The 24,185-nt window shown below is 45.8% G+C and overlaps 2 protein-coding genes across 3 annotated transcripts in view; one reads left to right on the plus strand and one right to left on the minus strand.

The window, feature by feature from the left end:
* The window catches only part of SYN1 (synapsin I), a 41,156-nt gene that overhangs the window by 2,466 nt on the left and 14,505 nt on the right, over positions 1–24,185 (minus strand). For both annotated transcript variants that reach the window (XM_063082967.1, XM_063082968.1), the window contains exons 6-9: positions 2,115–2,177; positions 1,216–1,358; positions 1,052–1,126; positions 851–953 (exon numbers count right to left, since the gene is read on the minus strand). In XM_063082967.1, coding sequence (XP_062939037.1) covers positions 851–953; positions 1,052–1,126; positions 1,216–1,358; positions 2,115–2,177 — 384 coding nt within the window. The remainder of the gene's footprint in view (positions 1–850; positions 954–1,051; positions 1,127–1,215; positions 1,359–2,114; positions 2,178–24,185) is intronic.
* On the plus strand, positions 6,217–10,386 carry TIMP1 (TIMP metallopeptidase inhibitor 1). The gene is made up of 6 exons (XM_063084022.1): positions 6,217–6,263; positions 7,159–7,287; positions 8,373–8,449; positions 8,633–8,759; positions 9,005–9,129; positions 10,107–10,386. Exons 2-6 carry the CDS (start codon positions 7,167–7,169, stop codon positions 10,275–10,277), a joined length of 621 nt encoding a protein of 206 aa, XP_062940092.1. The 5' UTR covers positions 6,217–6,263; positions 7,159–7,166; the 3' UTR covers positions 10,278–10,386.

Genomic DNA, 24,185 nt, shown 5'->3' on the forward strand with positions numbered 1-24,185 from the left:
GCGACCCAGTGAGGGGAGAGGTAGGAAGTGCACACGAGGTGACAATACCCACATGCTTTCAGGCAGCAAAAGGCATGGTGACTGCGAGGAAGCAAGCTCCAGTTTCTAAGAGGTGCTGACTGCACTGCGAGGAAGGCTTGTCTTTTACAAAATACCTTACAGCTTATGAAGTACTTTAGAGCAGGGGTCAGCAATTAGGGCCCACAGGCCAAATCTGGCCTGCCACCTGTTTTTGTATGGCCCATGAGTTAAGAATGGGTTTTATACATTTTAGTGGTTGAAAAAAATCAAAAGAAGATTTCATGACCTGTGAAAATGATATGAAATTTAAATTTCAGTGTCCATAAACAAAGTTTTACTGGAATATAGCCACACTTAGGTTTTTGCATATGGTCTATGGCTGCTGTTGCTGAGTTGAGCAGTTGGTTACAGCAGAGGCTATATGGCCCACAGTGCCTAAAACAGGTACTGTCTGGGGCTATACAGAAAATGCCGGTCCCTGTTTTGTAGTTTGCAAGGCAAACCTTTACTGTTGCCTCAGTTCACAGAATGCTAAAGGTTACTAAGTGCTTTGTCATTCACCAAGATGTCTTGATTCACAGAGTACTTTAGAGTTTAACAAGCGTTTTGCCATTTACCAAGGGCATCCAAGTTCAGAGAGCAGTTTAGAGTTTACCTGGTGTTTTGCCATTTGCTAGGGATGTCCCAGCTCACAAGATAGTTTACAGTTTACTAAGCACATTGCCATTCACTGAGGACCTTCTGAGCCATGGAGTGCCTCACAGTGTGGAGTGCGCTGCCATGTCCCTGTCCTTTCCTCTGTGCCCTACCAATTCTTGGGTGCTCCCACCTCAATGATGTGATCCCTTCCATCCTTGCCATGCAGCGCTTCCACTGCGCAGATGTCCAGTCCCCCAAAAATCTCGGAGCACGTATCCACCCACAGCTTGTACCTGTCAAAACAAGGGGCAGGGAAGCCTGTCAGTGCCTTGCCCAGCTGGTCCCACTCCCAGCCTTCCTTCCCCTCCCACCCTGAGTTCAGGCCACCCACCTGTCAGACATAGCAATCTGCTCAAGCATTGCAGAGCCAGTGTTGGTCTTCCAGTTCCCTGACACTGACGTTCTCCTGGAGGACAAGGACAGAGAGGCTCAGGGAGGCCTGGGCTGCATGGACAGGGCGGGGACCCCTCCCTGGCTCTTGGTCCCTCCACTCACATGTAGGCCTTGTAGTTCTGCCCAATCTTCTGGACACGCACATCGTATTTGGCGTCAATGAAGGGCTCGGCAGTGGCATATGTCTTGGTCAGCGCCACAACACTCGCAATGTCCTGGAAGTCATGCTGGTTGTCCACCTTGACCTGTGGGGGTGGGGGTGGGGATCAGGGCCTGGTCAGAATGAGGCAGCAGTGGGGAGTTGGGGTGCCTGGGAGGCTTGTGCATGTGACACACAGGGGAGGCGAGTACACAAAAGTAGGTGGACATGCCAGAGCACTCAAGCATGCATGATGGTGGGTCTCCTGTTTTGTGCATATGCACACAGACACAAAGTTGGGTGTATACAACTCTGTGAGCCTACCAAAAACCACTGAATTGTCCACTTTCAGTGGGTAAGTTGTATGGTGTGTGAATTATATCAATAAAGCTGTGACAAAATCTGTTTGTGTGTACAGTATACACATGGGCATCCAGACACAAAATCAGTTGTACACACGATATACACACATACAGAAGCTCAGACACACTCAAATTACAAGCCTGCTTTCTACATACACAGACAAAATCAACTGTATGGAAAATATGTAAGACCCAAGACCATGGAACAGAAGATCACATTGTGTGGGTTTAACACAAAGGCATGTGTGTACACACATACACAGTGCGGGATACACTAGCAAAATAACGACTCAAAATTAGCTGAATGTACGCTAGAAAGATGGACCGACAAAACTGGCTGAAAATGAGAAAAATTCAAATAGAGATACCCCAGGACACACAATCATATAGAATTGCTGGTGCGCATCGAATACACAAATACACATCTCCCTACAGGTGCACAGTGCCAGGAGCATGCACCGTACATCACACGTGCCCGCACACCCCAGCCGCGTACTCACCTTGCCCATCCCGGAGTGTGCGTGCCCCATCTTCACAACCACAGGATACGTTGTGCTGCTCAGCTGGTGGGGACAGAAGAAGAGGAGGCCTGGTCAGGGCAGGAGGACCGACTGCCAGGGGTGGGGGTGGTTTTGAGTCGTCCCCAGCCAGTGGGAGCCACATTATCAGCCATTCCCAGAAGAGGCAGGTCAGAGGCAGGCAGACAGCAGTTGGGGGTCACACAGTACCTCTGAGTCCAGAATCAAACTCAGAGGCCTGCCTGCCTGTCCTTCCCTCCACCCCTCCAAGTCCCAGACTTCCCGCCCCTGCTTTCCCAGGCAGAGGCATGGGATCAGGGTGGGGGACTTTTCCGGAAAAGAGAAAGTTTGTTTTTACAGTGAATGGATGATAGGTGAGTGTGTGCATGCTTGTGGGGGTGTGGTGGTGAGAATGTAGCAACTACATCCTCAGCCAAGCTTTGTAGGTAAGCCTCACTCACACACACGCACCACTTATAGACACACACAAACACTGAGAACTCAAGATCTACACAGCCAAACCCAGAGGTGCCCATGCACGTTGAGACCAACAACCAACACAGGCTCAAAGTGCATCTCGCTCTGAGGCTGTACAGAGCCCCACAGTAGTCATTCAGCCAGCAGGTGCTCATAGCATGCGACAGCAGCCAGTACTCATGAGCAGCACACACTCAACGCTTTTAGACACACATCACTTTTGGGCACACACACAGACTCCCTCCCCTCGCCCAAACCAGTCAGAGGGACACACACAACACAAAGGATTACCTGTGCAATACAGAGGCACACGCAACTCTCCAGGCACGCACAACAAAACTGGACACATAGCACTCACAGGCACACACACGACACTGCTAAGCACATGCACTTCTAGGTATTCACATAACCCCGAGACCCATAACACAGACCCACACTGCACCCCTGGGCACACAAAAAGTATATGTAGACACACACACACACAACATGCCTTGCCATATATACAACACAGAGGCATACACACAACTGGAGACAGACACAACTCTCCTAAGTATACAGACAATACTGGGAGCACACTCACACATATTCAGGACAGAAGGATACCTGGTCTTCCCCCACCCTGGGCAGGGTAGGGAACTGGGTTGGATGACCCCAGCCCCCCCACAGTACATATGCATGCAGGGCTTCTCTGGCCCTTCCACCCCCCCACCCCCCGCACCCCTGCTGGCAGGGTAGAGAGATGGCATTCCCGGAGGGGCTGCTTGGGCGGTGGTGGTTCCCAGTTCCCGACAGGCACAGGAAGCCCGCAGACTCAGGGTGACCAACTGACCTTCAGGCCTCACCCTCCCTCTGCATCCCCCCTTCCTCATTTCCCAAGTGACTGGCGTCATTATTGTGGGCCGAGAGGCACGGTGTTGGGACGGGGGTTAGAGGGGCCCTCCAGGCAGCATACCAGGGAAGCAGTGCCAAGGCATGCACGTGACATGCCACTCAGAGCACACAGAGGGGAACAAGGCATTCACCATTACATATGCAACCTAGAGCCGCTTCACCAAGGCAGATTCACAACTCCCAGAAGCAATACACAAAGCACACGGCTCTACACAACACTCAGGAACACACCCCACTCTCAAGAATAGACATACTACACACGAGGGGTGCACACGCAACTCTCAGAGGCAGAAACACACCAGAGAGCTGCGCGCACACAGGCATACCCCCACCCCCCAGGTTTCTAGGTCCCTCTTTTCATAAGCTGTACTTGTTTCCTCTGGACCTGAGCCTGAACACAGCGCTGTGTAAGTGTGTGCCCGCACATGTGTGTATGCAGGGAGCTGTGGCCTCTGGGATCCCCTGCAGAGCCCTAGATTTGAATCTTGGCTTCTCCTTTTCCTAAGACCATGTGGGACCCCAGGCAGATCACGTAACCCCTGTCTTGGCCTCAGTTTCCTGATCTGTACAAAGGGCACAATCAGGCTCAAGCACTTGGTATGCTGTGGGCATTTTCAGGTGTCCCCTCTGCACATGCCAGCTGGATCCCACAAGTCCCCACACCCATCCAGCTCCCCAGATGGTCACACACCCAGATACCCCTCTCTGAACACCCCCTCCCCCTGCTTTCAAACCTGCACAATAAATAACCTGGATCCACACAACTCCTCGCATGTAAACAGTTGGCAAAACTCTGTGCTGACTCAGGTTTCAGATCAAAGAGCTGGCGTCAGAATCAGGGTCAGCAAGGGGGGGACCAAGGCAGGACTTTCCCTGCCCTCGCTTCTCCCTCCTCGGCCAGCCACTGAGTTACTCAGCCCCTGTCTCACTCACTCTCACTCCCCACTTTCACAATCAGCTTCTACACATTTTTGTTTTATCTCCCTTCCTCCCTTTTTTGTCCCCCCAACAGAGCCATTTCGTCACTCTCATTCCTGGTCAGGTCACTCGACCCCTTCATGTCTCAGTCTCCTCATCTGTTTAATGAGAATATGAACCATATCTAACTCAATGGGATGTTGTGAGGAATAAATTAGTTATTTCAGGAAAAACGCTTAGGATGGTATCTGGCACACAGTAAGCCTCAATCTTCAAAAAGTATTGGGTACAATTATTATTATGGGTTTAATGTCCTTTTGTTTACCAATATTAATGAACAAGGAGGTAATCAGTATTGACTGAAAGAAATAATGTACATACAAAGACTTTAGAACAATGCCCACCCCCTGTTTTTTTCAGCAGCTGGCGGGTACAGGGATCCTAAATCCCGACCTTGGTGTTACAACACCGCGCTCTAACCAATTGAGGAACCGGCCGGCCCTAGACCAATGCTTGATGCGCAGTAAGCACTCCATAAGTGCTGGTAGTTTTTGTTGTGGTGTTATTGAGCTAACCTCCCTGAGTTAATCAAACAATCAGCAAAGGGGTAATGGAGAGCGAATGAGATAATTTACACAAAGATCTTAGCGCACAGTATGCAGTAAGTGCTCAATAAATGGCTGCCACCATCCACTACCATCATCATTATTATTGATTTGTCCTCCCTGAATTAACCAAGGATGTTAATCAGGACCCCAAGGGAAGATTCCAGCATCATCAGGAAGCTGGTGGGCAGGGATTGCCTCACCCCACTCCCCACCAGGGGTGTGGGTGGGTTGGTTGGGGAAAGGGGCAGGGCAGGATGGGGTGGGGATCGGTTTTCTACTGACTCACGAACTTCTTTCACCACCATTCACCCCCCTTCCCAATGCTTGCCAAGACTGTCCCACGCCTAGGTTACGATCTTGGCGCCAGTTAGCTAGGTTCGAATCCCAGCCATGCCCTGTGAGTCCGGGAAAGTTCTTCAGTCCGTCACATTTCCTCATCTGTAAAATGGGAATAATACTGGCACCCACCTCAGAGGCTTCCTGTGAGCTTTTAAGTGAGATAAATTATGCTGAGTACCGGTACACAGTCGGTGCTATTTAAATGCTATTTGCCTGTGTTTTTTGAGAAAGGTTAAGACCAGGCTCTGGCTCCCTGCCACCTGAGTTTCAGCCTCAGTTCTACCACTTATTAACTCTGTGATCTTGGATAAGTCACTTAACCACTCCGTGCCTCAGTTTCCCCACCTTATATTCCTCCCTCCTTCACCAGCCTTATCTCCCTCCACTGCTTCTACTTAATTTGTTTCCTCTCTGCCACCCCTGCGCAGAATGTCAGACATACCAGGAAAGGGATTTTTGTGTGCTTGGCACACAGTAGATGCACAACAAATGTTGAAGGAATGAACTAATTCGGGCTTCAGCCATGGGGAGCGGGTGATTGGATCGACTCTGCAGGGACATTGGAGACTTTAGGGGGTTGGATTGGGGGGAATCCTGCCTATAAGCTCGCCATTGAAGCTGCCTGGAAGGAATGGGGCACGCCGTGGAGATGGGGGAGGGGGACTCAGGGAGAAGTCCAGCGGGGAGAAGGGGAGGAGGGTGAATCTTCCATCCGCCCCTTGGCTTCGGCGCTGACGGTGGGCGGATGAGTAATGCATCCAGGAAGCCTGGAGGCCTGTGGTTTCCGCACGGCTGCCGCCCCCGCCCTACAGCCCCGCCCCTCGCGTGGACATTTATCTTGTAGCGCTCCGGTTCTGCCGCCATCGCCTCTGATCTACCGCCTAGAGAGACACCAGAGGTAAGCTGGGCTGGAGCTGGTGCGCTGCCCACCTGGCACGTCCGTTCCGTGCCGGGTGCCCGGCTGCTCAGCCTGGCCTGCGGGTACCAGGACCCTGGGCTGGTCAAGGGGGAAGAGGGCGGGGGGCTGGAACTGCTCCCGGACCTCGACAGTCCAAACTCCCTCAGCCCCTGACATCCATCCCCAACTGCCCCAAACCCATGAGCCCCTAATACCACAAAAGCCTCCCAACCTGCCAACTCCCCCACATTCCTTCATTGTCCTCTAAATCCCTATCCCCAAACCCCGCAGCTCCCTAAACTTCTCTAGCTCCCAAATCCCCCAAACTCCTCAATTCCCAACCCCCTAAACCACAAAACTTCCTCTGCCCCCAAATGCCTGAAGTACCCCCATTGCCTTAAGCCCCCAAATTCCCCAACCCCTTGAACCTCCAGACTCCCCCAGCTCTCTAAATCCCCCATCCGCTCCAAATTCCTCAACCTCCCTAAGTTCTCCCAGCCCCCTATATCTCTCAATATGCACAACCCCTAAACTCCCAACTTCTCCCAAACTTCTTCAGACCCCCAACCCCAAATTCCTCACCCTCAAACTCCTCAACCTCCATACTTTCCCAACCCTCTTTGAGCATCAAACTACTCCAGCCCCCTATTCACCAAATGCCACAACCCCATAATCCCCCAGCTCACCCAGTCCCCCAAATCACTTGAACTCTGCAAACCCCTAAACTCTCCAACTCTCTAAACCTCTAAACTCTTCTGGGCTCCACAACCCCCTTAAAATCCCCCAATTCCCCAACCCTTCAAGCGCAGAGTCAGTCCCTTAATTCCCGTCCAGGCTGCCCAGGTCAGCAGATCAGTTGGGCTGGGGGGCCGCCTGACATCCTCCTCCTCCACAGAACCCACCATGGCCCCCTTTGCGCCCCTGTCCTCTGGCCTCCTGTTGCTGCTGTGGCTGGTAGCCCCCAGCAGGGCCTGCTCCTGCGCCCCACCCCACCCACAGATGTCCTTCTGCAGCTCTGACGTCGGTGAGTCTGGACCCCACCCCGCCCATACATTCTACTTTGGCTCCCCTCTCAGTCCAGTGGGGCTGGCGATGGTGTCTACCTCCAGAACAGTTCCATTCACCCCTGCACTTACTCTGCTTTAGCCACACCGGCACCCTCACGCTGCCTCAAGTACACCAGGTCCAAGCCCACCTCGGGGCCTTTGTGCTGGCTGCTCCCTCTGCCTGGTACACCCTTCCCCCTAGGTATCCACATGGGTAGCCGCCTCAAACATTACCTTCTGAGGGTGGCATTCCCTGACCACCCTGTTCAAAATTTTAACCCCTATCCCCTAGTACTCCTGATCCGTTGTTAAAGGAAAATTATTCAATGATACTCGTGAAAGCACAGTAAGTTAGAGTTTATTCAGGACCATCATGATAAGTATAGGGACCACTGCAGTGGGATTTTGCAGTGGGATAGAGATCAGGCTCACCTCCAAATACAGCGTGGACAAGTGTAGCTGAAGACAGGCCAACGTGATCAGAGATTACTTGAGGATGGAGGACGAGGAAACTGATGTGATCAGATATCAAGGGGGGGGGTGAGGGTGACTTAGCAGGGTTCTAGCTAAAAATGGATTTTCCAAGAAAGTGCACAGATAGGCCTTGGAGAAGGTTCAGGAGCCTGCCTAAAGTTTGGTCAAGCGAAGAATCTTTGTCACCCCCTTACCCAGCTCTGTAATTCCCCATCACACTTAATACCTTCTAACATTCCATATACTTACTTATTGTGTTCTTAGTCTGTCTCCTCTTGGCTAGAAAGTGAGCTCCGCAAGGGAAGGGATTTCTGTGTTTTGTTCACTGTTGTGTTGCTAACACTCAGAACAGTGCGTGGCACACAGTAGACGCTACAAAGTATTTGTTGAGTGAATGAAAAAGGCTTAAAGCGGTGCCTGGCAAAGAGTAGACAGTATATAGATGAATCAATTAACAAATGTGTAAGTCAGTGTCTGGCACCCAGTAATCCATATTTACATATGTGCTTTGCTGGTATTATTTTGATCTTTATTTTATTTTTATTGGTTCATGCAGCCCATTTGACTTTTTTCACCTCCTCTCCTGCAGTCATCAGGGCCAAGTTTGTGGGGAGCGAAATCAACCAGACCACCTTACTACAGCGTTATGAGATCAAGATGATCAAGGTAGCCCTCCTGCCCCTTCCCCAGCGGTTCCTAACATCTTCCTCCTCGTCAAAATAGAAGCCTCTTGCCATCGGTTGGCGAGGAATTTGGCTGTGCTGTGGGGATGCTGTATGACTTCAGGGAAGAACGTGGAGTGGGAGGATTATGTCAGTAAAAGAGACTCTTCCCCTCATCCATCAACAGATGTTCAAAGGGTTCGACGCCTTGGGAGAGACCGCTGACATCCGGTTTGTCTACACCCCCGCCATGGAGAGCGTCTGCGGATACGTCCACAGATCCCAGAACCGCAGCGAGGAGTTTCTCATCGCTGGTGAGACCCCGCCCCCTCGCCCTGTGCCACGCCAGCCGGGCCCGCAGACGCTGCCTAGCAACCGCAGGGGGCGCGGCTCGGAGGGGCAGGGTCCCGTGTGAAGTGTCCATCGCCCCAGTTTCAGCCAATCAGAAGGCCGGGCCTTTGCCCAACGGGGTCTGTGCGCCAAAGACACCAATCAGGCGCCATCTTGCCCCTGGCCCAGCCAATCAAAAACTGCCTGTTGGTTTCCTCCCTGCCTCCAGGAAAACTGCAGAACGGGCACTTGCACATCACCACGTGCAGTTTTGTGGAGCCCTGGAACAGTCTGAGCTTTGCTCAGCGCCGGGGCTTCATCAAGGCCTACGCTGCTGGCTGCAAGGAATGCACAGTGAGTGCCTGAGCCCCGCCCTCCACCTGGAGATCTTTCCTGGGGTCTTCGCCAAACCGTGGGCTTGTTTCTTGGTTCCTCTGACTATTCCTTGTGCCTGTGGCTGCTCCCCAAACATGAGGGCTGTCCCTGATCTCTCTTGCCATTCCCCCAAACTGTTCCCTTGGAAATTCTGGTAGTTCCCTTGCCCCGTGTCTGATACTTTGGGATTGCCCGTTCCCTGGACCTTCTGGCTGTTCCCTGTCCCTCTGGCTCTCCCTTGTGACTATTCTGTAGTCCCACTGTTTCTGAACCCCTGGGGATTGTTTCTTGCTTCCCTAGAATGTCCTCCAAGAACCCAAAGTGCTGTTCCCTAAACTCTTCCTCAGCACATCTGATTGTTGCCCTGCAGCTCTGACTGTTCCAGACACCAGGGAGCATAACATTGACCTTCTGGCTGTTCCAAGACAATTTCCTGATGGCCCTGAATGTCCTTTGACCCCAGTGACTGTCTCAGAGCCCCACTGGCTATTCCTATGCTAAAGCTCCCTACCTGCTAACCTACTACTGCCAGTTATTCCCTGCCCTATGAGACAATTCCCCAGGAGACCTACCTGACTGACTCCCAGTGACTTCCCCAACCACCATTCCAGGACATTAATCCTTTTGCTGGCTTACTGTCACCCCTGCAGAGCCCAATATCTGTTCCCCCAGTGGGAGGAGTTGTTCTTGGGAATGTACTCAAGATGGGGTGCCACCAAGTCTCCCCAGCTGCCCAATGCTGAAAGCTGAGGAGGGGAGGGGCTGGCCGGTTAGCTCAGTTGGTTAGAGCATGGTGGTGATAACACCAAGTTTCAGGGTTAGATACCTGTATGGGCCAGCTGCCAAAAAAAAAAAAAATAGAAGAAGAAGAAAGCTGAGGAGGGGAAGTTCTGCTCCACAGGGGCGGTAGGGGTAAGAGGAGAAGCCCTTAGGTGTGCCTCCCTCCTCCCCTCCAGGTGTTTCCCTGCTCATCCATCCCCTGTGTACTGGAGAATAACACTCATTGCTTGTGGACTGACCAGCTCCTCCAGGGCTCTGAGAAGGGCTTCCAGAGCCGCCACCTTGCCTGCCTGCCAGAGAAGCCAGGGATGTGCACCTGGAAGTCCCTGCGGTACCAGGGGGCCTAAATCCTGCCCCATGCCCCCCTTGGAAGCTGAAGCCTGCATAGCATTTGGTCCCTTCCCGCTCCCGTCTTTCTTTCTCCCAGATGACAAAATAAAGAACTACCACCCAGCAGACACTGTCCTGGTGTAATGCTTTGGGAACAAATCCATGTCACTGATGACCTGGTGGGAGCACCCCGGGAGCAATGCTACGGGGGTTAGGGATGCGTTCTGGACACTGGCATTAGTGCTGGTGATCTGCGACATCACTAATGGTCATTTAACCTGCTCTATCAACTATAACTTTTTGAATAATTTCTCTTCTCAATACTTTAAAACATTTTTCTGTACTAACTTACAATTCTTATTTGCCCAGGACTCTCTAGTTAACAAACTACCCCACTGCTGACAAATCACTACCTCACTGGCAAATTCCTCTATGTTGCCAGTTGACAAACTCATTGACAAATGGCAAACAGCTCTCCTCATCGCCTCAGGCATTGTCCTGATGCTGTCCAGTGAGGACACCCCACCCGAACCTGCAGGTGTTACTGTCCTCACCCTTGGAGAGATGGGATGGGGAGAAGGTCTGATGTGGAAATCCCCAAGCTCTGCTCTCCTCTTCCCCCAACTCTCCTCCTCCCACTCCTCTGACCAACTCTGAAGGAAACATTGACAGCAATGAAATGCAGGTAGGGCTCAAAATCAAGAACAACCAGGTACGCCAGCCTACACCCTCCACACACCTCCCCTACTCAGCTGTTCCCTCACCCAAACTGGGGTCTCAAGACCTGACCCTCACCTTTCTGGCTCATCTTCATAAAACCTGAGCAAGAGATGCTCCAAACACTCCCTTCCTTAGGTCTTCCTGCTCCCACACCTGAACCCAGGCCCCTCAGGGCCCTTCCCAGTCCCTGGCTCCTGCCCCTTATACTCCAAAGGCCCTGGCTCAAGCAAAGCTCCTAGGAATCAGAATTGCAGATCGGTGCAAACATTCAGTAGAACACCTAAGTGTCCTGTTGACCTGAATCTGCTTGGAAAAGGCTCCAATATATCTTCTTTGGTGAAGAAAAGAACCCCCCAATTCCCCAACTCAGACTCTCCACTGCTTCTACCATAAGAACCCAGGTCTCCTCCAGGGCATTTTAGGTCACCAAGAGATGCCCCCTGGATCCTCCGTGTTTCTGTCTCAGAGCCTTTTGACTCCAGGAGGGTCCCCCAGGTCCCAAATTATGTCCCAGATCAGGATGGGCAATTTTTGAGCACCCAATACTTATCCACCTGAGCGGGGAATACCCACCATGACAACAATTTCTACATCAACATCGCCATCTCGGTTATGCCCTGGGAGGGTCTGAACTCTGTCCACCAAAAGGGACGAATGGCAACCTTTGCTAATGGGTGCAACTGTAGGGGAAGGGCCTGGGTCCTGGTTTGGCCCTGGTGACCTTGTTGCTATTCCCTCAGCTACCTCCAAGAGTTTGGCAGCTCTTGACAACTCACCACACCCTAGTATCAGCTCCCTGTGCTCTTAAGCTGTTCCCTGAACTCAAGGCCCATTCCCTGAGACCTCAGCTTTTCTAACCCCTGAGGAAGGTAAAATAGAAGGTGGCAGGGTGCTATGGTTTGAATGTCCCCCCAAAACTCATTGAAGCTTGATCCCTATTGTAACGGTGTTAAGAGGGTGGGAATTCAGACTATGGTATTTGAAAGGTGGGGCGTGATTGGATCAGAGCCCTCATGAATGGATTAATCCACTCATGGATTAATAAATTAATTGGTTAATGGATAGGTGGGTTATCATGGGAGTGGCACTTATGGCTTTATAAGGACAGGAAGAAGCATGTTAGTGGGTGCTCTTGCTCAGCCCTTGCTATGTGATACCCTGTGTTGCCGGGTATCTGTAGAAAGTCCCCACCAGGAAGAAGGGCCTCACCAGATGCACCCACTTGACCTTGGACTTCCCAGCCTCCAACACTGTAAGAAATAAATCCTGTTCTTCTATAATTCACCCAGTTTCAGGTATTCTCTTATAATCAACAAAAAACAGACTAATAGACAGGAGAAGGATGGACCTCAGTGTGGAGGCCATTCTCTTGCTGACCTGTGCACCCTGCACATGGGCCCTGGACCAAGATTCCATGCGACATGGACACAGATGACCAATACCTCAGGTAATGCACAGTCCAGAACAGCATCCAAGGCCACCTCCCTTGGAGACTTAGCATGAGCACCTGGTAGTATCTGTAGTTCTGAGATCACCGTTCCCCTCATCACTCTTCTAGAAAATCCGCTGAAGTGAATAAAGCGAGTGCCCTCACCCCAGCACTCAGTGTGTCTGTGTGCATCTCCATTCGGGAGAGACTGACGGCTGAGAGGAAGCACGTGGGGTCACAGCGCACGAGGTTGCAGCGTGGGGCCCAGCTCGGTGGGTAGCCTGGGGACTGGCCCTTCCCTCACCCGAGTCTCAGTCCTTCTCCCTAAAATATGAGCATCACAGCCCCTACCCAGAACCCTTCAGAGGTCTGTGCTAGGGTTGGAGGATGGTTACTGGATGTATTCAACCCTTGGATATTTTTCGGGCCAAACACATAAAACTCTCATAACAATAAAATCCTGCCCCTTCCATGTCCTAGCTCCGTGTGTCCTTGGGGAAATCATATCACCTTTCTGCACTTCCGTTTCCACATTTGTAAAATAGGGATGAAAAGATTGTCTAACTCAACAGGGACAATGTGCATATTAAGTGAGGTGGTACATGTGAAGTGCCTGGGACAGGACTAGGCAAATAGCACTTATAAGTAGTAGTTAGGGTAACTATAATTTAATTTATAACTTTTCAAAGACTTCTGAGGAAAATCATCCCCTCCTCAGTGATAACGTTCGCAACCATGCAGCCCTCACTGTGGACGAATCCCCACGTTTATAAATCTTTGCTATTGCCAAGACTACAGATGACAAATCCCCACGCCCTTGGTAAATCCTTCCTTTGAAAAGTCCCTTCTCCTCACTGTGACAAATCCCCTTTTTCACAAATACCCCACTAAGAATTTTTTTTTTTTTTTTTTTTTTTGACAGCTGGCCGGTATGGGAATCTGAACCCTTAACCTTTTTGGTGTTATAACACCATGCTGTAACCAACTGAGCTAACCAGCCAGTCCAGAATATCTTATTCATAAATATTCCATTAACATCTCCCCATTGATCACCTCCATTGACAAATCTCCCCATTCACAAATACTCAGCAGCAATCTATTGCCTGCTGATGGACTCCAGTGACAAATATCTTTCTTCATAACTACCCATCCATTGGCATATCCCCAGTTGACAAATCTCTCTATTCATAAATATCTTTCTGACATAATTCCCACTGACAATCTTTACTGGCAAATCTTCCCATTCACACGCCTCGACCACTGGTGTATATCTCTGTTGTCTACTAGGAATGATAAATCTCCCCATTTAGACGTGCCCATCAAAATGCTCTCACTAGGCTGGCTGGTTAGCTCGGTTGGTTAGAACGTGGTACCGATAACACCAAGGTCCAGGGTTCAATCCCTGTACTGGCCAGCCACCAAAAAAAAAAAAAAAAAAAAAAAAGAGAGAGAGAGAGAGAGGGGGACAAAATGCTGTCACTTATGAGCCCTCTTGTCAAATCTTCCCATTCAGAAATACCTACCACTGATATCTATCTCACCGATAAGCCTGCTTGAAAGTCTTTCCGTTCATAAAAACCCACCCATCCGTATACTCCCTATTGATTGATCCCCCATTGACACATTTCTCCATCTTTGGATATTTCCAGTTCGAAAATCCCCCTGTTAGAACAACTCTCAAAATATTACCCCATGTGGTGAAACCTGTCCCCACTACCCAATGACATATGCAGAGGTCAATTTATATAAGACCAGTCCTTCATTTTTATTAATGTTGACTGACACCTGCATCTCAGTACCCAGCTCTGGACACCTCCTGGGCCAGCAGTGGTGAAATCTGGGGACCAACCCCAGTTGCAGTGTCGAGCCCCCCACCAAGGGAAAGGATGAGGGCACAAGCTCTCTCTGGATGTGGGGGTAAAGCCTGAGTTTTAAAAAAGAAGATTGGTTGAAAGTCTACATGAGAAGTTCTTAGAGCCCTAGACACACTCCCAACTATCAATTCCCCGCTCCAGTAGAAGGCTGGAGGGATGATGTGTGGAGAGAGTGAAGTAGAGCGTGGGGTTCACATGGGAAGGGGTTCCCGGGCTGCATCTCCCTGTTGTTGCCAATGTACCCTCTACTGAGCTCGGGCCTCCTGCTGAACCTTTGTGGAGAGCTACAGCTCCGCCTGATGGAGGCAGGCCCCCAACTCAGCGTCCTTTCCCCCACCAGGCCATGGGAGCCTCCCCCTGACCCCAAGCCCCTAAAAAGCAATAGTGTTAGGTAGATGCTCCCAAATCCTCTTGAACTGGGCCAGGGAAATGTCATGCTTCAACCCCTCCCGTGTCCCTCAGGCTCCTGCCATGAATCCCACCTTCCTGCTGGCTGCTGCTTTGCTCCTGGCACTGTCTGTGACCACCCTTAGGCAGGTCATTCACACTGTTCATTGTAACTCAGACATGGCTAAGTGTGAGCATGGGTAAGTGTCTCAGAAGACCTCAGAGGGGACTCCACAGGGGGCTCACAGGGAGGTTACAGAAGGGTGGACATAGCCCCCTGAGGTGGTAGAGCGAGGAGAGGAGCTCTGCAAACTTGCTTTCAGGAGTCCTGGGGATGAGGAAAATCTTGAATGCCTGAACTCAAACGGGTCCCCTGACACATTTCTCCCACCCCTGGTCCTCGTGGCTGAATTCCTGCAGCTCATGCTCCTCACTGATACAATGCAGCAGTATTTCAATGTCACCAGCGTACCCTGCCTACCTCTACCCCATGCCTGTCTCCCCACCGAAATACAAGGCCCTGATCCTGCTCTGCCTGAAGGAATGGGGTAGGTCTCTGAGACCCAAAAGCTATTGATGTGATACTAAGACTCCAGCTCCTCACCCCGTAAATGCTCCTCAGTCCCAATGTCCCCTCTCTTTTCCACCTCACAGACAATTAAGGCTCCTAACAGGGTCCTGCAGCCCCCCAAAATAAAGAGCAATGCAGTTATATCTATCTACATGTCCACCAAGAAAAACTGTGGTAACATCCACGAGGAGAGGCTCCCCTTTAGGAATTTCTCATTGCAGTTCAGCCAACCTGTCCCCACCCCATATAGACTTTTCACCCTCAGGCCTCCCTTCACACCAGCCCTGGAACAAAGAATCCCTGTCCCAGGGGCATTCTCCCCACCAAGTGCCCCCTGGCCCCAGGATACTGTATTCCCAATTTCGGACCATCACAGCAAATTCTATTCCCAACTCATAGTGTCTTGAATCTTTGGAACTGGCCACATGGGGATCACAGTTATGGCCTAGCCAAGGGACATCTGGTCACATTACACTGACCCTCAGGGCATGGCCTCTGTCCCCTCCAGGCTTTTAGGAGATGGTAATGTGCACTTCATGAGGTGAGGGGTGTATCCTTGGAAGGTGCTGGGGGAGTGGAGCCTAGAAACGGCTTCCTGATTATCTACAGGAAAGGCTGCCACTGTGCCCTGCTGCCCTGGCTGTTCCTACTTCCTCTTCCATGCCCCCTTCCCCGCTCCCTCCTCCCTGCCCCTCTCTTGCTGCAGGTTCCCTACTCTCAATCCCTGCTCCTCCCCAGCTCCCTGCTCCCCACACCTCACTGCTCTCTCTCTGCTTGTGATTCCCTTTACTATTCCCTGTGTAGCCTCCCCATTCCATGGCCTTAGTTCCCGCTGCCCTTCTCTTTTAGGAGTGGAAACTATGAGGAAAAGCATGCAAGGGAGGCTCTGCCTCAACCACCTCCAGGGGCTCCCTGCCTCCCCTGCAAATCCCAACCTTGCACAGTATCCCTGGAGCCTGTGCTTCTCTGAGCACTGGCAAGAACATGAAGCCATGAACACACACACACCCCACCCAAGGTCTGAATGATCAGGCTGACACGAGTGGATCACAGGCTAGGGAAGCGGGAATGAAGTTAAACTGTGCTTAACAGGTTCTTCTCATGTCTCTCCACCCCCCACCTAACTATTTAGACACAACTGAGCTGGCCCCCAGCGAGGATGCCTGGCAGCCTACAACCCGGGTGGGGATAGACGGGGTGTCAGAGCCAGAGTCTCCCACCTCGTGATAGAGGCTGGGCATCTCAGCAAAGCTTCAAAGTACAGGCTGGGGGAAGACTGCTCCTCCAAATCCAGGCCTAGCTTTTGCCCCTCCATGCTGCACAGTGGGGTGGGGGACAAAAGGGGAAATAGGGGTGGCAAGCTGGCCTGTGGGGAGTCCAATGCCTCTGCCACACACACCATTAACTCCATCTTCTTCTTGGCCTCTGAAGCCCTGTTCTCTCTGTCCCTGACAAAAACAGTCTCTACACAGCTACAGAACAGCCAGGAGATGTGACTGCCCTAGTGGATATGAGGAATTAATGAGAAAATGTCATTAAGATAGTGTGGCATTGGTGCAGGTATAGAGAAAGTGACCAGTGGAATAGAACAGAGAGTCCAGAACCTGCCCCACACATATATGAAATTTTAGTACAGTCATGCACTGCATAACGACATTTTGGTCAACGGTGGACCACATATATGACGGTGGTCCCATAAGATTATAATGGAGCTGAAAAATTCCTATTGTCTAGTGGCATTGTAGCTGTCACAAAAAGCTGTTTCATGCTATCAATGTTATAGTTGCTTTAAAAAAATAACGTGAAAGTTTCTCTTTATTTTCTATTCTCTGGAACAATTTATGTGGCATTGGGATTAACTGATCTCTAACAGTTCAGTAGAATTCCCTTGTGAAATCATATGTGAATCAGATGTTTTTTTATAGGGTAGTTCCTTAGTAACTTTCTCTGTTTCTTTTATGGAAATTGGTCTGTTAAGCTCTAATAGCATCAACTTTCATAAACTGTGTTTCCCTAGGAAATTACCCATTTTCATCTAGGTTTTCAATTTTATCTGTGCATGCCTTTTTATATTTTGATTTTTGGAACCATGCTAATGTTTTACATTTAAAAATATAAAATTAAATCAGCATGGATAGGGAAGAAACTAAAATTTAATTCAGAGGCTGGCCAGTTGGCTCAGTTTGTTAGAGTGTGGTGTTGATAACACCAAGGTCCAGGGTTCGATCCTTGTACCAGCCATGTGAAAAACAAAATAAAACAAAAACCTACAATGATAAAATTTAATACAAAGAGAAACAAGCTGTATTTGAAATAGAATGAATAACATAACCATGGTGAATGAGAAATAAAATGAACTAAACAAGGTAACTGCTGAATCCAGTACTTTGACTACATACCCTCAGTCAAAAGATATAAAAAGGGCAGACAAATTTCAAGCTTTACCTTAATAGGTTTGTTTTTCACAGTGATACGGGTGTTATAACTCTAAAAATACTTTCTGTGTATTGCAGTATTGAGCAAATGAGTGAACATATTGATGATATTGGAGGCTAGGGTTCTCACTATTAGAGGAGAGAAATATAAATATAAAAAGGGGGAAGTCTAGAATAAATCCTGTGATGTGTTCAATTAGAATTGGAGGTATCCATATAAACACATTGTGTGTGTGTGTGTGTGTACACACACACACAAGGAATTATATATACATATATATGAAATTATATACACACACATATATGAAATTTTATACACACACACATTTCCTAGCTTTGTATAATGATATAATTAAAGGGTCTAGAAGCAAGGACATTCCACTAGCACTGAGTACATCTAGTTCCCAGATCTTGGCTTTGAAATACTATTATCCTAGGGCTGGGGCTGGGAAAGAACAAGATATGTCTGGAGGTGATGCCAATAGAAATGCCAGAGTAAGGGCTTATGAAAATCCTCTTCTCCATAAAAGCAATGAGAACAATGGCAAAAATTGTCAAAATCAACTTTGTCAAGTCCCCTGGAAATTGAGTAAAGGTTTACAAATCAGGAAGCATTTATTCAAGGAAAATGGATGGATCTTGCTAAGAACAATAAGCTTGTGGCATTTGAACTTTCCCTGTACCCATCCCCTTCTCCCTACCTCTATAAGAGGATAAAACCAACAGCCCTATAGTTCTGGTGAAAACCAGTAGCCTAGCAACCACTGGAGGAGGCAGAACAGGGTTGGAGTTCTTCTAAAATTCTATTCACAGAGAACTGTTTTTATTTGACCTGTTTGGCACTTTCCTGATATTCCCACTCACAGGGCTTGTCTTTATTTGACCTGACTCAGAGTTCATCTGGTGCAAACAGCTTTTCTTGGTGGTGTTTCCCAAAAACAATCAGCAGCAATTGTCTAACATAACAGCTATCTGAAGAGAAACAATAAGCTGACCAAAAATCTTAAAAGGAAAAGTTAAAATGAATGAGATGTCCATAGGAGGCTTTGAAAAGCTCTGACCTATTCCTAGGAATTTAGAAACCCACAAGTATGCATCAGGCTGTGTGCATGCCTAGGATATCTGGCTGACCTCAAAGCTCTGCACAATCATGAAGGGAAGGCTAAGGCAAAGTTGTAAACAGCCTGCCTGAGCATTAAAAGCACACCCCAACATACACACAGAGCCCATCAGCAAAGACTGAGAGACTTACTGGCTCCCAGTGTTTAAAGAAATATCTGTCCAATCATTAGCTGATCACTAAGCAAATGGAGCAGAAACTTCAGTGGCCACACATGACAAAGAATGTAGACTTTACAGAATTAGTTGAGGAAACTCAGTTAAAAAAAAAAAACCAACAAAGAGCAACAAAAACAAACCCTGTGGAGGGAGGAGAACCTGATTTCAAGACTGACAACATTATATTATTAAAATATTTAGTTTTCTGGTTAGAGCACAGTGTTGACAACATTAAGGTCAAGGGTTCAGATTTTCTTACCTGCCAGCAACCAAGGAAAAAAAAAAAAAAAAAACCAAGAAAGTACAGCCCAAACACAGGAAAAAGAAAGCAGTCAATGAACACTGTCCCTAAGGAAGCCCAGATGTTGGACTTAATAGACAAAAACTACAAATTAGTGATTTTAACTATTTTCAAAGAACTAAAGGAAACCATGTTTATAGAACTAAAGGTAAGTATGAAAATGGCGTCCTAATAAGTAGAGAATATCAGGAAAAGATACAAACTATTAAAAAGTAGGAGTTCTGGAGATGAAAATCACTATAGCTGAAATGAAAAATTCACCAGAGGGGCTCAACAGTAGATTTGAGTGGACAGAGTAAATAACCAGTGAATTTGAAGATAGGTCAGTAGAGATTATCCAATTTGAGGAAGAAAAAGAAAAAAAAAATAACAAAATGAACAGAGCCTTAGAGTCTTGTGGAATACCATCAAGTATATCAGCACACACATAAGGGGTATCAGCACACACAAAAGGGGGGGGGAGTAAATAAAAAGGTGCAAGAAAGAATATTTGAAGGAATAATGGCTCCCCCAAACCTCCCAAGTTTGATGAAGAACATTAATCTATGCATTCAAGAAGCTCACTGAATTACAAGTAGAATAAACTCAAAGAGATATACACTAGACACATCATAAACAAACTTAGGAAAGCCAAAGACAAAGAGAGAATTTTGAAAATAGTATGAGAGAAGTGATTCGTCAAGTACAAGGGATTCTCCATAAGATTAGCAGCTGATTTCTCATCAGAAACCTTGGAGGCCAGAAGACAGTGGGACAACATATTCAAAGTGCTGAAAGAAAAAGACTATCAACCAAGAATTCTATATCCAGCAAAATTACCTTTCAAAAATGAAGGAGAGGGTTGGCCAGTTAGCTCACTTGGTTACAGCTTGTTGTTGTTAACACCAAGGTCAAAGGTTTGGATCCCTGTGCCAGCCACACACACACACAAAAGGAAAAATGAAGACATTCACAGGTAGACAAAAACTGAGATAATTCATCACTAGCACACCTCTCCTACAAGAAATGCTAAAGGGAGTGCTTCAGACTTAAATGTCAGTAGAAGTAACTCAAATCTACATGAAGAAATAAAGAGTATCTGTAAAGGTAACTATACAGGTAAATATAAAAGATGGTATAAATGCATTTTTTTGGTAACACTTTTTCCCTCCTATCTGATTTAAAAGACAACTGAGTAAAGCAATAACTATAAGTCTATGTTCATGGGAACACAATATGTAAAGATGTAATTTGTATCACAAAGGAGGGGTGAGGGAATAAAGCTATATAGAGACAAAGATTTTATATTATTAAAATTAATTTGGTATTAATTTTAGCCAGAATGGTATAAATTAAGTAATCATCAGGGAAACCACTAAATAAATAATTTTTAAAAAAGCATAGGGAAAGTAACAACAAGAAAATTAACATGGCATCCTAGAAAATATCTATTTAACACAAAAGGAGGCATTAATGAAGAAATACAGAAACAAAAAAGACATAAATAGAAAACAAATAGGAAAATTGCAGACATAAATTCTCCCTTACCAGTAATCACACTAATGAAAATGAATTATGAACTCCAATTAAAAGGCAGAGGTAGGCAGAATGGACATAAAACATAACCCAACTATATGCTGTTATGAGACACAGATTTTAGATTCAAAGACAAATAAATTGAAAGTAAGTGATAGAAAAAGATTTACCATGCAAATAGTAACCAAAAGAGAGCTGGAATGGCTATACTAATATCAGATAAAATAGACTTTAAAACAGAAATTGTTACTAGAAATAAAGAGGGATATTTTGTATTGATAAAAGGGTCAGTCTCTCAAGAAGATATAACAACAATAAATACATATGAACCTAACAACAGAGCCCCCAAATACATGAAACAATAGTAGGCAAAATTGGAGAAAGAATAGCCAATTCAGCAATAATAGCTGGAGACTTCAATACCCCATTTTAAAAATGGATAAAACTGGACAGAGGATCAACAAGGAAAGACACGAGCAAACTATAAATCAATTAGACCTAACAGACATCTATAAAACACTGCACCCTACAAGAGTAGAATATACATTCTTCCCAAGTGCACATGAGACATTTTCCCAGACAGACTATATATTAAGTCAGAAAACAAATTTTAATAAATGTAAAGTGACTGAAATCACACAAAGTATGATCTCTGGCCACAATGGAATAAAATTAGAAATCAATAACAGAAGGAAATTTGGGAAATTTACAAATATGTGGAAAGTAAACAACACATTCTTAAATAACAAATGGGTCAAAGACAAAATCACAAGGGAAATTACAAGATATTTTGAGATGAATAAAAGTTAAAACACAACATACCAAAACTTTAAAAATGCAGCTAAAGAGGTGCTTAGAGGGAAATTCATACAGGCATACGTTGTTTTATTGGACTTTGCTTTTTCAGCACCACGCTCAGCCAGTGAGCAAACCAGCCATCCCTATATAGGATCCGAACCCGTGGCCTTGGTGTTATCAGCACCTCACCCTACCGAGTGAGCCACGGGCCGGCCCTGGACTTTGCTTTTTGTGCTTAGCAGATATTGCGGTTTTTACAAATTGAAGATTTGTGCCAACCCTGTGTTAAGCAACTCTACTGGCACCATTTCACCAACTTTTTTTTTTTTAGCATTTTTAATTAAGGTATATACATCGTTTTTTAAAGACATACTGTTGCATACTTAATAGAGTACAGTACAGTGTAAACCTTTTATATGCACTGAAAAACCAAAAAATTTGTGTGACTAGCTTTATTGCAATATTTGCTTCATTGCAGTGACCTGGAATTCAACTCACAATATCACTGAGGTATGCCTGTGGTTGTAAATGCCTATATTTTAAAAAAAGAAAGATATTAAAATCAATAACCTAATCTTCCATCTTAAGAAATTAGAAAAAGAGAAAACTAAGCCCAAAGCAAGCAGAAGGAAAGAAGTAATAAAGATTAGAGTGGAAATAAATGACATAGAAAATAGAAAAATGATAGAGAAACCAATGAGATGAAAAATTGGTTCTTTGGAAAGATCAACAAAATTTACAAACCTTTTGACTAAGAAAAAAAGACAGAAAACTCTAACTACTAAAATCAGGAATGAAATAGGGAACATTACTATTGACCTCACAGAAATAAAAAGGATTATATGAGAGTATTATGAATAGTTGAACAATTGTATGCCAACAAATTAGATAACCTAGATGAAATGGAAAAATTCCTAGAAAGACACAAACTACCAAAACTGACTCAAGAAGAAATGGAAAATCTGAATAGACCTATAAAAAGTGAAGATATTGAATCAGGAATTAAAAAAAATTTTTTTCTACAAACAAATATCCAGGACCAGATGTCTTCACTGGTGAATGATATGGCTTACAAACATTTGAAAAGAATTAACAGCAATCTTCATAAAATCTTCCCAAAAATAGAAGAGAAGGGAACATTGTTCAATTCATTCTACAAGGCCAGAATTAACCCAGTGCCCAAACCAGACAAAGACATCATAAGAAAAGAAAACTACAGACCAATGTCCCTTATAAATATTGATACAATAATCCTCAACAAAATACTAACAAACTGAATCCCACAACATATAAAAGGGATTTACACTATGACCAAGCGAGATTTAGCCTAGAAATGAAAATGTCTACATCTACATACATCATAAACAAACTTATGAACTTATCAACCTACATGAAAATCAATTAATGTAATATACCATATTCATAGAATAAAACCACATGATCATGTCAATAAACACAGAAGAAACATTTGGCAAAGTCCAACATACTTTCATGATAAAAACACTCAATGAACTAGGAATAAAAGGGGAACTTCGCCAACACTTAGGTAGCAGTTAATATATGCCAGATGCACTGTTCTAACCACTCTACATATATAAAATAATTTCACTTTTGTACCTGCTCTATGAGGCAGGAAATATTATTTACCCACATTATGCAGATTAGTAAACTAAGGCGCAGGGTGTTTAAGGAACTTTTCTTATGTTAGGCAGCTAATAAGTTACGGAGCTAGGAGTCCCATATAGAAATTCTGGCTACAGAATCCATGCTCTTAATCACATTTTGCTGCACTGTCTCTCAAAGAACATGGGATAATAATAATGATAAACAAACTTGGCTTCCTTGGAACTATTGATTTGATCTTATCTGTAAGTAAACTTAATTCATAATACTGTTAACTTATATCAATGATCATAATTTGTAACATGGTAAGAATTGGTAACATTAGTGGCAATGTTTATTTAATCAAGTTGGTAATGCTGGGTCAATACCAATATATAATTGTAATTTAAGTCATAAAATTGGTGGTGATTATTTATATGAGCAGAAATAATTTGTAACATTGGTAAAAATTTGCATAATTAGCTGTAAAACTTCATGGAATTAGTAACAATGATTCAATTTCCATTTGCAACTAAAATTTGATTCATAACTGTGGTTATAATAGTTTATATCAGTAATCAGAACTTTAATATTAGTAATCACTTATAATAGCAGTTGGAACATTAACCACATTAGTAATGATTTCTATCAGAAACTATAAGACAATTCAAAACATAGGTACTCATAATTTATATTGGTAATCTTAATTTATAACATTGGTAATAATTTGTATCTGTAACAATATTTTACACTGTTTGTACTAATAGTTTGATTTCTTTTGGTAATTATAACTTAATTCACAACACAGGTACTAATCATTTATATTGATAAACTTAATTTATAACGCTGGTAATAAATTACAATATTAGTTGTTATATTTGATGATATTAGTGATGATAATTTGAGTTCTATTATTAAGTATAGTATAATTTAAAACAGGCATTTATAACTTATAATAGAGTATAATTTGTAATATCAATAATAATTTGCAATAATAGCTATAATCTCTGATGAT

The sequence above is a fragment of the Cynocephalus volans genome, chromosome X (genome assembly GCF_027409185.1).
Source record: "Cynocephalus volans isolate mCynVol1 chromosome X, mCynVol1.pri, whole genome shotgun sequence".
NCBI classification, from domain to species: Eukaryota; Metazoa; Chordata; class Mammalia; order Dermoptera; family Cynocephalidae; genus Cynocephalus; species Cynocephalus volans.